A 17,354-nucleotide genomic window follows, 5' to 3' on the forward strand; every position below is an offset into this window, starting at 1 on the left:
TTCCATTATAGAGCTACGAGAAGCTGAACTGTCCAGCATTGGGTGCAAATGAAGAATCAACATATGCCACAACCAAGTTTGCTTATAGCAGCTCAATTTAGAAAGTTAACATGCAGAAAGTTGGAAATAGTAGCGTCATACACTGTACCACCTTTAACATTTTCAGTTGGTTTTATTTCTACAGATGATAAAGGAGAACAATACAAAGGAATATCAAATAAAAAAACACCTCCTATTGTTGCACAGGGGCCAGGAATCAATTTGGGTAAACTGAACTTTTGCTTGCAATCCATTTCTTTCTTCCTTACATATTTCTGCTAACATGACCGTCATATTCCATCCTAGCAGCCAGCCATCCAAACCTGAATGACTTCTTACATTGCTTTTACTGTACATGCCATTTACAGTGATCATTGATTGAAGGCTATGGAAAATGGAACTTTGGAGTTTAACATTGCATTGCTTTTCTGTAAAAATGCTAAGAACCGGCAATCATTAGAGTATTTGTTAGAATAAAAAACAAATGTGCCATACCCTTTACATTCCACTATACTTAATGGAACATATGTAAAGATGATGCACATTATGATATAAGATACAATATTTAATGCTAGGGTTTATTGATTTGATTATACTCTATTTTTATCAAAATATAATAGCCTTCTAATGTGGTCCTTTCACTACTCCTCAATTTTATTCAGTAATTCTGCCTGCAGTTTCTAATATAAAACTTTGCCTGCCATTTCAGTGCTGTACATAGGACAAGCAGAACATTGATGTTCTATGCTATTAAACTCCAAGAAACATGAATCAGAGCTAACAGTGGCTAAAATTCTGGGCATTATTAGTAATCTGCAGCTATCTAAGAAGGCTATGAATGATCCCTATAAATGGGCTACAGATGTTTTAAAAATTCAAATTGATTATAATCAATGATTTCTGTACACAGAGAACTTTTTGTTTGTTTACTCTTCTTTTTCTGTTTTTTACATTAATTGCTGAAAATGAATTGTATACATTTATGGTACATCCAGTTTTTATTACAGTAGCTTCCAAAAGTATTTTAATACTTCCTGTTAGACTAATATTTTTGTTAGCTACTATGTTAAAACAAGAAATAAAAAATGTATAGTTTATTTCTGCCATAAAGGTATACAACTTCCTTTTCATGTTCCCTAGAGTTTAAAAGTTGAGGAGTATTTAATGAAACTAGATTTTTGAACACAATTTAGTTTTGGGAAGGTATTCAGAGAGTTTTCATACATATATGTATATATATATATACATATAGTGTATGTAATATACTGTATATATATATACAGTGGAACCTCGGTTTGCGAGCATAATTCGTTCCGGAAACGTGCACTCATATATCAAAGTGAATTTCCCCATAAGAAATAATGGAAACTCAGATGATTCGTTCCACAACCCAAAACTATTCATATAAAAATGATTAATACAAAATATAAAGTAAAAATACATAAAACAAATTAACCTGCACTTTACCTTTAAAAACAATCATGGCTGGTGTGAGTGAGTTTCTAAACTCATGTGGGATTCCACCCAAAGTAACGACACGCGTAAGAGTGTCCCAAAGCAATCACAGTCTCCCAGTGCTGTAGCAGTTTGCCGTATAAGCGCATCCAAAAAGATTGCAGACATGCTATAAGCGACTGCCGTCGATGGGTGATGCAAGGAACATTATAAAGATCCCGCTACAATAAATAACCGCGCTGTTGCTGTTTCAAGCTGAATAAAGCTGGTGTTGTTAAAGTACTGAGACTCAGCTTCATGTTTTGGGGCGCAAAATGGGGACTCGCACTTCACAGCACACACGTGCGCTCACACACACAGTCACAATGCTGTAGTAAACAGTATACGCTCGTACGGATGTTGATTATATGAGTGAGGCACGCAGACTCAGACGGAGAATAGGAGACTATTGCCCTCAAGAGAAGAGAGAGAGGAAGAGAGAGAGAGATGTGCGCGCGAGCGAGATAAGAAGAGAGAGAGACTCGCGCGAGTGAGAGAGTTAAGGAGAGAGAGAGAGAGAGAGAGACGCGCTTCGCACGAGCGAGAGAGATAAGGAACAAGAGAGAAGAACCATCAGCTCAGTTGTGATCACATGACGCTCAGCAGACAAAGTGTATCCATACTACTCATTTTGCAAGATATCGCTTGTTTATCAAGTCAAAATTTATTAAAAAATTTTGCTCGTTTTGCAAAACACTCGTAAACCAAGTTACTCGTAAACCGAGGTTCCACTGTATATATATATATATATATATATATAAACCGAGGTTCCACTATATATATATATATATATATATATATATATATATATAAATATACTGTATATTCATAGGTCTGAATTGCAATCTGATTATTTAGACGGTTACCTACCAGGTAACTCTTGTAGATGATTGGCCAATTGGCAGATATCAAACTATGTCCTCTCAGTTGTGAGAAGCAGATCAGTGATATGTGATATAGTACTGAGGTTTAATCCCTTTAAGAGGAAGCAAAGGTGTGTACACCTGATGAGACCCCATTAAGGTGAATCACGTGTTGTGTACTCTTTGTCTTATTTGGCAGGTACTGTATCACATATCTATGATCTGCTTCAAGCAACTGAGAGTTTGTGGCAGATGTATACCGACTTGCTGACCATCCACAAGCATTACCTTGTAGGTAACCATCCAAATAATCAGATTGTGATTTAGACCAATGAATGTAATACTCTGATCTTCACCCTGTCAAATAAGTGAACTATCCACCATGGCGAAATGTGAGAGGCTTTGTCTCAGGCACTAGTGTCCAAAGCTTGATCCCTGTAAGGCCCCCAAATTAGGACAAAACACGTGTTGTGTACTCTTTGTTTTATTTGGCAGGTACACACACACAGTATAAGCTTTGTTGTGTTCTTTCCAAACTCCAAAGACTTCCTATATATAATATGTGTTTGTATTCTATGAAGATGAAGTTGCATGTGTAAGGCTGGCAAATCAAATGCATCCAGCATGAGATGTGAAAGCCACACTGTTCCCCAGATAGTTGGCTTTCTGTACAGACACATTGTGTGCTGGCTTAATTATGCTTGCTGAAATTCATGAATTGTAAAAACTATGCTGCATTACATGTGTCAATTGTGACATTTTTTAGAACAGGATGAACAAGGATTGCTAATCATTATTTTATGGTCCTCTTAATGAAGAAGACACAAGGTTGGAATGTTTCTTTATAAATGTAACAGAAAAATGATCTATGAGGACTTTATTTGTTCTGGTTAGAGACACAAATGTTTTGTTTAGGATTTCTGTTTGGGTATGATAGATAGATAGATAGATAGATAGATAGATAGATAGATAGATAGATAGATAGATAGATAGATAGATAGATACTTTATTAATCCCATAATAAATATAATAATAATAATGATTGTTAGTTGCTTATTGTTTTTGAAGTTTGGCATAGATATCCATTGTAGTAAATCTCATGTTCCTCTCAAATCAAGTGAGTATTATTTTAATGTATTTATTTAATAGGTTAAAATTTGCATTCTCAAAGGTATACAGCATGTCTTCAGTAGGGTACTCCTTGTAACACATCCAACATATGAACAAAAGGTTAGCTTAGGTTACATCAAAATTCAGTTGTACATATTCCAGTTCCCAATGTTATAACTTTGTTACTCTCATTAGAAAAGAATGTTTTTAGATGGTTTTCTCCTTGAAAGTATTTTGATAAAATATTTTATTACTGTGAAGAAGTGCTTGTCATGAAATCCAGACAATATCTTTGTTAGTTTACAGTTTACCATATGTCTAAAGACTGCTTTAAACAAAATAGCATAAAATTATTTGATTCATGACCAAAAGTTGACAAGTGTTGTTTGATTGAAAAGCAACCTACTGAATTTCCATTTATTAACTTATCATACAGAAGGCCTCTGTAACAAGCCTGAAACATCCAACTCAGATGAATTCATAGATGTCCTCAGCCAAACACTAGTCATATGGCACCTATAGCTACAGCAAAAGAAACATAAAAGGGTTTCACATTAAAACTGGAAAATGAAAGCTCTACTTCAATAAATGGGGTCTTGTTCCTTGAATTAGATGTCCAAGTTGACCGAACTGTTCCAACTCTCCTAAAAAACAATTCTTAATTGTTACAGTTGATGCATGAACATTTTCTTTTAAAATTAATTTGTGATGGGATAAGAAAAAATACTTAATTTTAAAACAATTAAAATTGTTATCATACATGACTAATGAGTTATCTAGTGTCCTCCTGGTTTTTGACATTGAATTGAAATTCTTTCATTTGCACCATGTGAAATGTCATCTCCTACTTTCCTGTAACAGAATTTGAAAATAAATTAATGTAAACAGTCAAAAGGGCAACAGATACAAATTCTCTCATCAGAAAAAATGGTCATGATAATGAGTTTTTACCTCCAGGGGGGCGCACAGCTCTCCAAACACCCAACACAACAGACACCAGCACATAACTTCAGCACAACACACATTTATTCAGCTGTGGGAAACAGTTTTGCCTCATTTCCCATCTATACAATACAGTACAACAAGCACAATAACCACAAGCAGTCTCTTCCTCTCGTGTCCGCCTCCTCCCATAAGCCTTGTCTTCCACCTCCCAACCGAGGCTCTCTGCATGGAGTTAGGCAGGCCCTTTTATAAAGTACCTGGAAGCAGCCCTCTAAACCCATGGCACTGCCCTCAGTCATCCCAGGGGAGGTACTGTCCCATTCAAGCTCCTTCCCCAGGTCCTCCTCTTACGAAGGTGTCCCAACTGGGTAAGAGTCCCAACTGTGTGCTAACACTGGTTCACATAAAAGTTGGCAGTGGCACATCTAAGTTAATGCGAAGAAGTCATAGCAGTAATAAATCAAGTGGCTCCAGTAGACCTATGACCACAGCCACCTTTCAGGACAACACAGGGCAATCAGTATGGTCCTTTCTATTACAGGGTATGGTGCACCAAAGTCCACATTTAAAATAACTCTACTTGGGTTTCAGGTAAAGCCAGAATCACTTGCATTGAGCCAATTTAGAGTCACCAAACAATCTACCTGCCTTTCTTTGAACTATGATAGGAAATTGTACTAAACACAGTCTTTAAAACTTCAGTCTCATATGTATTCCTGCATAAATTTCACCTAAAATGCAATCTATTTCATCTTATTGCAAGTAATACACATTGTACCCTGGGAAAAATTTTAAGGGTTGGAAACCAGCAAATATCCTATTATTTTAAAAAGTGATCAGGTTGATTTAAGTAACTATAGGCCACTACGTTTAACATGTATTACAGGTAAATTATTCAGGAAAAGATGGTGCTTCACAATGTCAACCCCAGGCATATTATAGAAGAGTCAGATTCCCTAATATCCTGAAATTGTACGAGGAAGAAACAAAAAGCATATGATAAGAAAGTTACATGTTATTCTGTTTATCTAGATTTTCAGAAGGCTTTTCATAAAGTACCACTTGGAAGATTAGTGATCAAAATAAAAGAAGTGAGAATTAAAGGTATGGTGTTGATGAGTACAAAATTGGTTTAAACAGCTGAAACAAAAGAGAGAGGAAGTTTTTCAGGATTAAGTGGTGTTAAAAATAGAGTCACACAGGAATTAGTACTGAGGTTGCTGCTCTTTTTTAATAAATAAAACTGATCTGTTTAAGAATCAATGAAATAAGTTGGTTAAGTATACAGATGATACCAAACTACTTTAGGTGGAATAGCAGATAATCTTGAACCAGCCAAATCAATGCAGAGTGATGTGAAGAGAATTCAGGAGTTGACTTGTGGCAAATTAAATTTAATGTTAGTAAACTGAAAGTGTTGACAAATAGTAAGTAAATATGTAAGCAAAAATTATTTAAAGGTTTGAAATTTGAAAATACAATTTATAAAAAGGACCTAGGAATTGTAATGGTGTGTATACTGTCTGTATCCAGATAATGTCCAGAATCCTTTAGGAAGGCTAATAGGATATTAGATTATATAGCATGATGTCTAGAGTACAAGCCATGGCAAATTCTGCTTACACTATACAGTATTTAAAAGGCACTAATGAGGATGATTCTAGGACAAGGAGGTATGAAGAAAGGCTGAGGAAGATAGTATGAAGATAGAAATTAAGAGGTAACATGGTTAAAAATGTTAAAATTATGAAAGAAATTAGTAAGATGGATCACTGTCATTACTTTAAATTCTTCAACAAGGACACATGGACACAGATGGAAACTTGTTTATGTAAAATTTACTCTTAACATTAGAACATTTCTCTTGAAAAAGTGAATTATAGACAGAATAATTTATTATTACCAAATAATGTGGTAGGGAGTGGAACTTTAGGGACTTAGAAGTTGACTCAGTTATTTTGAAAAATTTAGGTGAATAAGACTGACACATGTTGGGTTGAGTGGCCTGTTCTTATTAAAATTGTTTCAGTGTTCTAATGAATTGAGAGACAAATAAATGTTTGCCTTTCCTTTTCCTTTACCTGATCATTAATTCACCACATTGGCCCAGTGGAACTCAATTTTGAACTATTTCTCTTTTCACAGCTGAACTAATTTACCAATATTTTTGCTCTAGGTTAAATGTTTAGTAGGACCCATCTTCTTTAAATTTAAGGTTTTTGTATGTCCTGTCATATAATTTGCTATTAAAATGAAGAGATTCTCAACTTAATGGACAGTGACATTTCCTCCCCAAGAGTTATGAGATATCTCTTAATTAGAAAAAAATTAACTTCAGCATGCTCTAATGATGGCAATGAAATATTGTGTTTATATATTTATTATTTACTTTACTTTGGATCAATGTGTCTATTTTTTATTTGTTTAACAAGATTCTCTTTGTTGTTTGCACATTCAGATGAATGAGGCCATATCTTATGTCAGATTAGTGTAGAAATACAGGTAGTTGTAAAGGATTCAAACAATTTTACTTTAAATAGTATAGATGCAACCTTTAGGTTCCTAATCTATATATACAGTGAGCCTTGCAGGGCTTATTTATGCATCCTTTCAGTTATGTCTAAATTAGGCATGTCCTTAAAAGGACAAAAAATAGAAGCTTGTCCTTAAAAGAACACATAAAAAGTTAATCCAGGTAGCAAAAGATTCATCAAAAAGGAAGGAAAAGGTTTGGTACCCAGAAAAATAACAGCTAAAACAATTCCTAACATTAATTGAAAATCAAGCAAAGGGGCAGACAATTCATGAAGCAAAGCAACAAAATAAGCACTAGGCAATTAGTAAGTTCATCAGTGTTATCCGAATACTAGGTCACTGTATTTTATAGCTGCCCAGTGATTATGTTACTGTGATAGCAGTGGAACAAAATGGCAGTGCCAAAAAAATGGAAAACCAACATGGTAATTAAAGTTTTCAAAATAATAAATAGAAAATAAAATTAAAGCATTTCATAAACATATAATGTCTTATAAAGCAAGGACATTTCCAGTAGATTTGAACATAAGATAGGAAGAAACATAGATAAGGTGACAGAGCACACAGTTACATTCACCCATATCTGCTTATGCCAGGCCAGTTTAGAGTCACCAGTTAACTAAACAAACATGACTTTGGGTGTGAGAGAAAAACCCATGAATATATGGGGTGAACAGGCACACTGCCCACAAATAGTGAGAATGTCAGAATTTGATCCCAGCTTCTTAGAGCATTAAGGCTGCATTGGTAACTACTGTTCTACTCCGTTTATGAAATTAACAAACAGAAGGGAATGCTATAACCACTTTAATTATATTCATCTTAATGCCAAATATACAAATATAGCATTTGATATACAAATGCAAGGAGTAAACAGTATGCAGCAGTAGCCCTTAAAAGTCATTATTTTTGTACTTTCTCTCAGAAAAAAAACACACAGCATTCAAGAATAAGCCTACTGCATAATACCCATGTACACAGGATTAGAAATCTACCATCAACCTCTTTCGGTTATTTGTAAAATGACATAGATCTGGTTCACTGTCCCTTAGTCAGGATGCAGTCAGCATTGTTTTTTTCTGGAACTGAAACTCTGTTATAGCTTGCCTTGTTACTACCAGTGCCTCAGCATAGGAGTTCCCTTTCTTTGTCATAGTTTTAAATTTTGAAGCTGTTACTTCCTGCCAGTCATTTTGAAACCTGTACCCCCTTCCTTTCAATGTTAAAGTGTCAATGAAGGAAATCCACAGTATGCATTACTTTCAGCATGAATAGTTGAATCTCATACACTTGCAAAGCTTTGTTTTGTCAGTGTAGTTGTTTGGACACAGTAGTGGATGCAGTTCCACAATATTCTTTTGTCACTGGTTCCAAGAAAAACTCCAGGTGCAGACATTTCTAAAAGTCCTTCTGCCTGTTGAAAAATTGAATAGTCTGCCACCAACAAAGATTTCAGTATAAAGCTGTTACTCATCTAGCATGACAAATGACAGAGGTGTATCCTGTACAGTCACCTGGGTGTACATCCAGAATGTGCTAAAAAGAATACCGCAGCCATAAATACTCTACAAGGAACAATGGAAGGGACTTTTGGTCTGAGAAAAGTGGTATATTGCCCTAATGACCGTCTATATGATATGACTGAAAATAAGATTAGAGAAACATTTTTCTACCAGTATAAGCAAACTCAATACAGGAACCCGCCTTATATATATTTTTTTATCTTATTGAACAAGAAATACTAGAATTTCACAAACAGATTGGACCCACTGAAAAAGTCACCATTGTTAGGCTTCACTCTTGCTTTTTTTTAGTTTGGACTTTAGGGACCTTCAATACTAGACTCGATGTTACTTTAGAAGAGTTAAGTGGATAGGACTGGCGAACCTTGTTGAGCTGAATGGCCTGTTCTCGTCTAGATTGTTCTAATGTTCTACCCTCACAATACATTCTACTAGTTGGAATGATAAAAGTCAACAGTCTGCTGATATGGTCATTTGTGAAGAAAAGAGAGAAAAGCAAAATGTCCAGCCAATGGAATGCTGGAGTAAATAAACCTCTAATTGATTCCAAGGCCAAAACTCTATTCAGTCCATGAATAAATACAATAATGCTGTTTATTACTGTTATGATGCACCAGTCAAAAACGATTTAATGTAGCAGGTCTCTTCAGTGGTTTGGAACATTCACATTCTTCCCAAAGTCAAAAGTATCTTTGATTAGGTGGAAACAGAAAACAAAGATTGTTTTTTCGAGGAGCTATAATGACAGGGGAGAAATTTCTGATATTAAGTTGCATGTTGTAGTATTTTTCACTCCCTGCAGCAGATTTATGTCTTTTTAGATAGTCCTGTAAAGAATTACTTGCAATAGTTTAGTTGGCTAAAAAACAAAGCATGAATTCATTTTTAGCATCTTGAGAAGCTACAGTTACAGCTAAAGTTCTTACTCTAACAATGTTACATAAATGAAAGAACTTTTTCCTAGTAAAATGATTAATATTTGATTTGAAACATAAATGTAAGTCCATAATAGCACATACTGTACATTCTGTACTTCTGACTTTTAAATGCATCTTTGTTTCAAATGGAAGACAGAGACAAAACAATACTTTTTGTCTATAATGGTTATCATTGTATCTCTTATATACCAAGCTGACCTACAGTATATATTTATTTTGTATTTTTTTCCTTTGCTTTATTTAAAAATAAATGATAGAAAGTACATTTGCTTCCATTTCCAGTCCATTTTTAGGGCAACAAAGGGAAGGAAGGAAATAATCAGAAGTACTCAAAATATAATTAGATCTGTGACCATAAGAAACAGTCAGTCCAATTTATATCTGAGCTAGCCTGTCTAGATTTAGATTTGTTTTAAGATAAATACTGCAAACTAATAGACATGAATCATGTTTTTTTTTTTTTTTTTGTAGAATATTGATCAAGAACATTGGGGAATTTCTGTAAAAATTTTCTGACTCCTTTCATAATTTAAAGACTCTAGCCTAGACAGAAATCACAATGCTCTGTGTATTTCAAGGCACAAAGAGTCTGTTGCCATTCTATGTGTGCTTCAAAATCTCACATCTTTTGATTATTGTTTACATTTCCAGATATCAAGAATATGTCACATATTTAATTCTCATCATTTTACTTAACTCATTTGTTTAAGTTGCATGTGTAAATGCTCAAAGTTGCCTCAAACCATACATAGGCATTTTGACACAAAGCCTTCTTGCTTGTAGAGAGAGCTTGAGACATTCCACCCACCCACTCATCTTCTGAGTTACAGAGAAGCTGAGGGGATTAGAGGACATCGGAGCTTATGAGATGTGATGTTTTTTTTTTTGTTTTTTTTTTGCCAGATGATTGTAGGTTGTCTTTTCATTCAAATGTAACTTAATAAGGTTCCATCTGAGTTAATTATAAAGTTGATCCAATGTATAATCTACATTTTCTCTGCATTATTATATATTAATCACATTTTAATTTGGTTGGTGTAATGTCTGATTAGCAAATGATGACATCTTAATTATTTAACAAACTTACATATGTTGTTTATCCTTTTAGGGTTCTAGAGAGCCAGCTATGTGTATGGTTTCAGTTACAGAACATCTGGTTTTCTATATTTTCTTTTTTTTTTCTTTTTTGTCAACTTAGCAGGGGAAGATGATGTAACTCCAGAAAGAACAAACCAGCTTGACTCTGTAAAAAATAACTCCATTGAACTCACTCCTGCTGTTAAAAAAAATTCAGGTATTGAATCTAATTGTGAAAAATTTCTCACCACAATGAATATTGTTAAAAATTTGCTTTGTAACATTTTCCAAATGGGATATTTAATGAAAATCTCATTAGTCAGCATCAAAACTATTTACTGTATAATTTATAAAATGAAATGTTAAACGTATTTCTTTCACTCATATTTTAAAGTAATATTGAAGTGTTTAAAACTAAAGCTTACACATGCATTTATAAGTGTTTTTTCAACCCTGATATGTTATATTTGCATTTTGGCCTAAATGCTAAGAAGATTGGCCAGTACACAAAAATAGGTTTTCATTGTAGTAATGGATACTATGTGTCCTTACTAAAACACTTGACTATATATAAAATACTTTTTAACACTTCATATAATGCTGTATATGTAATGGTTTGCCATTAATTAAGACCAAAATTTAAAAAGTTTAAACTAAAAGCACAATTGTTAAACTGCTTCTAACATTTTAATTTATTTTATCATCAGATTTAATGTTCATTTGTAGTGTTTTATTACTCATTGCTATGCCCTTGGTATTTATAGTTCTTTCATGAGGTGGTTAAATTTTAATTTTAAGGAGATATGTACATGCATTGTATTCACAATCACAAAGACCTCCTCTGCTTTGGTCAACAGAAAACTATGATGACATACATTATCATGTGGTATTTACTTGTGTACAACCTTGAGTTATGCTCACTTTTGTCCTTAGGTCTAAGGTTGTGTTGTAAAAAGAGCCCAGAAGATGAACCTACCTGCACTATAATGTCAACCTCAGGGAGAATCACAGCAGATTCCAGCATTAGCATTTTTCTTCTTCTGCAGGGCGCTCAGGGTTATTTCTAACTGAATTATTTTTTTTTTCTCCCACACAGAGATCACTGGAATGGTATAACTAAAATAAATTTCAGAATTTCTTTAGCAGGTTTTAGCCACAACAGCTTCAGTATTGTGCTAATATGTCAGTATATTCCTCTTGCAGATTGTTTTTCATAAAGGAAAATTTTGATCACTGTATCTAGGAATTTAAATAAACTTTCATTGTGTGTGTGTTTTTTTTTTTTTTGCACAGCAGGAGATAACATTCCAGTTACAGAGAGCAGACAGCAGTTCAACACTTATAGAAGTAGTTCTACTGACAGTACCCCAGATTTTACCAAGCCACAAACAGGTATAACAGAAACAAGACAACATGTAAAAACTGCTATTTAGTTTAACAGGTGTTAATTCAGAGTAAATTCTTGCAAAGCAAAACATACAATAAGATTGCAGTGCTTTGAGCTCAGTATAATATATTGCTTGGCTCAATGGAGATTACTGGCCCTCAGTTAAGACCAAGGCAGTACATGATAGATTTGTCCAGAATCAGTCCTTAGGAGGTCCCTATTGATTATATGTGGTTGCTAATTTCTAATCATAACTGAACATTTACTGAAATAAATATATTTGTCTAGTTATGTAATGTGCTTCAGTTTGCCAGTTTAGTAATATACTGGCATCTTTGCATTAGTCAACAACTTTTACAAATCAGAAATCATTTGTTTCCTTCAATTGGCCATGCACTAATCCAGGGGTTCTCAAAATCGGTCCTGGGAGGCCACTGTGCCTTCATGTTTTTGTTTCAAACAGATTCATAATCAGTAACAATAACTGATAACACTGATCTCATTTAATTACCTGGTAATTTTTTCTTTTCTCTTATTCAACATTCAGAAAAGCACAGCAGTGTGATTTTTGGATTTATAAGACACTTGGAAATATTTCTGTTTTTGCTATAGATTTAAATGATTAATCCTCTTTTGTTGATTTCATTATTTTTTACCCTTTCTCTGTGCAGTTTGCTCCCTTCATTGTATCTTATTAATGACAATTATAAACAAGTAGAGCAAGACACCAAGGCAAAGAATGCTAAATTATGAAATAATTTAGCATTATGCCCACTAATTAGTAAATAATGGGATTTACTTAACAATTAGAACACCTGGAAAAGTAGCATGAGGATAAAGTTGAAAATATTGTCAAAAAGAACAAAATACATATTTCTGTATAACTGCTTAGTATATATATATATATATATATATATATATATATATATATATATATATATATATATATATTTTAACCAAACTTACTTTTCTAATTTCTTTACTGTTCCCAAAACATAGAATCTGGGAAATAACAGTTCTCTTAATTAACCCAAGAGTCCAATTTAAAACAGAAGCTGGTTGGAACAAAAGCCTACAGCCACATTGGGTCCCCAGGGCAGAGTTTGAAAACCCCTTCACTAATCCATTTCTATTTTTTAATGTTTGGAGATGGAAATTGTTGCACTATCACCTGATACTTGTTTGAATCATATGTCTTAATATCTAACTAAGTCATCTCTTATCATTGACTACTTTATTGATAAATCACTGTGTCATACTCCACATTTTCTTTTCTGTTTTTCCAATCTGTGTTTTTTCTTTTGTCAGTATTCTGATTGCATCTTTCTTTGATCCCCATTTCTTATGATTGTTGGTTTTTGTGTCCTCCGGCTCTCTGATTCACTTATTCAAATTCCACCCTTCCACTGAAGACTCATCATCTCCCATCAATGACACAAATATTTCATGCACCTTTAACCTGTTTTGTACCACTGATTTTAAAGAATGGGTACATCCAGGTAGTTCAAGATAAGATGCTGAGGTGAGTGGATGGTGTTACTGTATTAAGATGTTAGGACTTGTTCCTCCCATCTAAAATAATGTCTGTAGTGTATAGTTTCTAGAGTAGGTTACAAAAAGCAGACCTGGTGCATCAGCAACAATGTGTATGCTTGCTTCGTTAATAAGATGAACCTGGAAAACTAAAGTTTAAGGTGTCATTTTCCTTACTTGTATTAGAAGCAAGTAGTCCTGAAAATGTTGGTGGTTGTCATGTTGTTTAGGTGATTTGCATCAAGGTATTAGCATGCGCCCACAATGCCCACAGTGAAGCAGGTGTTCGCGGTAAGCTGCTAGCCTTTCAGAATAAATTATGAATCTAAGTTAGAATATACCTGGGTATTTCATTTGAGGATTAAATGAAGCCTAAAACAAAATAAAGAAGGTATAGTTCATTAACTAAGAAAAATAATAAAAAAAAAATTACAGGGTGGCTAGTTATTAAAGTTTTGTACTATATTTTCAGTACTTTTAAAAAAAATTACATGTGCATTCATATAACTGAACAATTTATATTTCGATGTCAGTAGCTGTTTGATCTGGAACTTGGGCAGCCATAAGAGATGTTCTCGTTACTTAAATTAATAGGAAATTAAAAACAGTAACTGATGAATTCTCCAGGACCGAGTTTTGGCATTCCAGTTGAAACAGCAAAATTTATATTTTTTAAATCATTTTATAAAATTGCTTTATTTCATTTTTCGGCTATAAAGCCTGAAATTTTCCTTTTAGCATTGACATTTTGTCTAACTGATCATAAAGCAGGAAGGTAGCTTGGATGGAATACTTATTAAACACAATGGAAAACCCAAAATATACGATGAAAACCTGCATATATCCATCCTTTAATTCAAGCATTTCTGAATCTGGCTCTGTCAGGTGTAATGCTGGAACCAGTTTTACAGACAATGTCATTCCAATTAAGGGAACATTTACGTATACACCCAGAGTTACCCATATTGGAACTATTTAGAGTTGGCAAATTACTTGTTCCTCACAACTTTTATATGTGAGAGATAAGAGGAATACCCACACTGACAATTGGAAAATCTGCAAATTCCATTGACATTACTGGGCTAGGAATCAAACCTAGGTTCCTACAGCTGCGAAACAGCAAAGCTAAATCAATGAGTTATATATATATATAAATATATAAATATAAATATTATAAACATCCAATCCTTTTTGCAAAAAATGAGCCCATAAATAGATTTTCAAAACATACTTTGAATGCACCAATATCATTTTTAATGTGACTTCTTTCACAGTTCAGTGTATCGTCCATGTGGACTACCTTGTTAGAATAGCAATAAAATATTATAAATCATAACAAGGAACTAGGGTGGCACAGTGGCGCAGTGGTAGTGCTGCTGCCTCGCAGTTAAGAGACCCAGGTTTGCTTCCCGGATCCTCCCTGAGTGGAGTTTGCATGTTGTCTGCGTGGGTTTCCTCTGGGTGCTCTGGTTTCCTCCCACAGTCCAAAGACATGCAGGTTAGGTACATTGGCGATCCTAAATTGTCCCTGGTGTGTGCTTTGTGTTTGTGTGCCCTGCCCAGGATTTGTTTCTGCCTTGCACCCTGTTTTGGCTGGGACTGGCTCCAGCAAATCCCCGCGACCCTGTGTTAGGATATAGCAGGTTGGCTAATGAATGGATAATAAGAAACTATAGACTTGTGCCAAAAATGAAATTTATACCACAGCTGTCTTCAGTAAACAGTAGTACAATCTTACTGTACTTCAGGAAGTATTAAACTCTAACATCACCCTTAAATACCCTTTCTTACTTTGAACTGGGATGTCTTCTGTGTTATTTAAAATATTATTGTTAAGTCTGATTTATGTTTCAGAACAGCTTATTTTCAAGATCCTTGGAGTATCATAATAAATATTGCATAATATTTTATTTTCTTCTTTTGCACAACAGAATATGGGCCTACAGGTTCAGAGAGAGGAGATCAGCTAATTTCTGTTACAAATGGTTCCAATAAACCTGAGCGAACTGTAAAAATGCAACACCCAGGTATTCTTCTAAGACAATCACAGAAATGCACTTGTTTAACAGATGGTTTGTTTTCTTAGGATTCTCCTGTCAAGTTGAGGTTTTGGTTTGACAAAAATGTGAAGTTGTGGCACATGATTGGCTTCATTCAAGCTTGAAATAAATTAAGCCAGTAGAAAAGTCAGTAAATTGTGAAGGGTGAATTTACAGTCTTTACACATTATGGAATCAAACACAGAACACTGATGTTTTGAAAGTGCCCAAAAATGTGTCTGTAGCTCTTAGTAGATAATAACATTACTATATCCTTTAGCATAATTGACTTTTTTAATGAGTCTAGTTGCTATTGCGCTACCGAAAACAATGGCAGAAATCTTAAACCAATCATGATACTATCTTAATTTTGGAGAAAGATTAGTTATTTAATTTAATTTCTTGCATGATCTAAATATTTAATTATTTTAAGAGATGAATTAATACAAATAATATCTCATTACATAACATAAACATTCCAGTATAGTTAATATTATTTTCTAATAGAAATCTTGTAGTAACTAAAGAATAGCTAATAAATTATTTTACTACTTTTAGGAAAATACCACATTATATCAAACACAGAGCACTGAAGAAACTAAGCCTTAAAATGATAATCTAATACAATGTTGTGAGAAGTGGAGCTACAAAGATGCTAAATTAAAAGGCCTTCTGGTTAGTTCGAGTGCCTGCCCAAACTGACTTGCCCCTATAGTTATACAAAAGCAAAACTTTGGATTGAAATGCATACAAAAAGCTACACAGAATCAAAAATCAGCCACATCTAGCCACACCCTCCTTTGTTTCATTTGCCCAGCTCAGAACCTAAAAGCCACCTGTAAACAATGGCATTACTGGCTCTTGTCTCTCTCTGTACTTAATAAAAGGGAAAGTGTTGATGTACAGGAAGTAGTAAAGTTCAAGTAAAATTTGATTGTACAGTTCCAATACTTGGGCTTTAAGTTACTGAGTACATCGGTAAAGAAAAGAGACTACGGAGAGTCATGTGAGGCAGATCTTGAAAGCGTGACACATCAAAGCATTGTATTTTACAGCACAAAATGAATTTATTGACATAAATCTGTCATTGATATATAAGGTATTGTGGTACTTACAAACATTATTAACATTTCTAAAACTTTTTTTTCAGGTCTGCTGCAGTGTTAATATCTTCCATCTCAAACTGTTTTTCCTTTCTATTTCATACAACAGGAGAAGAGACTACTGTTTCACATAGAACAAGCTCCATTAGAAACAATTCAGTTGATTTAAAATCTACCATTCAAAGCCATTATACAGGTACACCACTTCAGTAAAACGTGTACAATTCAACGTATACGAGGAATAATGCTCCTTTAAGAAACTGTACTGTAAAATGCTAAAATGATTTTTCATTAAAAATGTAATTATCTTATACATTGTTCATGTACTAGCCCTAGTACATGTTTGCTTAATTTGTTTCAGACACATACTAGGTGTAAGGCTGAATTCTAGGTTTAGAATTCTAAATTAAGGCTAAAAATAAGGGTTAAGCCTTTAGAATATATCTCATACTAAAGATGTTTTCCCAACCTGGGTAAATGATAGTATATGGAGGAGAAAGCAACATGCTAAAAAATTACGAAAGTGATATGAATAAACTTATTAACAAAAAACAAAGTTTTCCCCAATAGCTCTTACACTTTTTTGACAATGTGTATTAAACATATTAAATAAATAGAAAGATAGAAATTTGATGTTAACAAACAATCCAGAGCTATTATTTTAATAAAATTTGTCCTCAATTGCAAGAAGCTGCCTGGCAAATAGCCATATTTATACGCTATCATAACTTCTTTCTCCACTACGAAATAATTTGACAACATTTAGTG

At 33.9% G+C, this 17,354-nt stretch overlaps 1 protein-coding gene across 14 annotated transcripts in view; it reads left to right on the forward strand.

Moving 5' to 3' along the window:
• LOC120523489 (target of Nesh-SH3) overlaps positions 1-17,354 on the forward strand; it is a 281,674-nt gene that overhangs the window by 183,973 nt on the left and 80,347 nt on the right. For 5 of the 14 annotated variants that reach the window (XM_039744835.1, XM_039744841.1, XM_039744837.1 and 2 more), the window contains 5 exons: positions 185-265; positions 10,646-10,741; positions 11,818-11,916; positions 15,376-15,471; positions 16,696-16,782. The exons of 1 other annotated variant lie outside the window; for it this stretch is intronic. In XM_039744835.1, the coding sequence (XP_039600769.1) occupies positions 185-265; positions 10,646-10,741; positions 11,818-11,916; positions 15,376-15,471; positions 16,696-16,782 (459 nt within the window). The remainder of the gene's footprint in view (positions 1-184; positions 266-10,645; positions 10,742-11,817; positions 11,917-15,375; positions 15,472-16,695; positions 16,783-17,354) is intronic. 8 more of the 14 variants (XM_039744848.1, XM_039744850.1, XM_039744838.1 and 5 more) reach the window with 7 other exon arrangements.

The sequence above is a fragment of the Polypterus senegalus genome, chromosome 2, assembly GCF_016835505.1.
Source record: "Polypterus senegalus isolate Bchr_013 chromosome 2, ASM1683550v1, whole genome shotgun sequence".
Classification (NCBI taxonomy): domain Eukaryota; kingdom Metazoa; phylum Chordata; class Cladistia; order Polypteriformes; family Polypteridae; genus Polypterus; species Polypterus senegalus.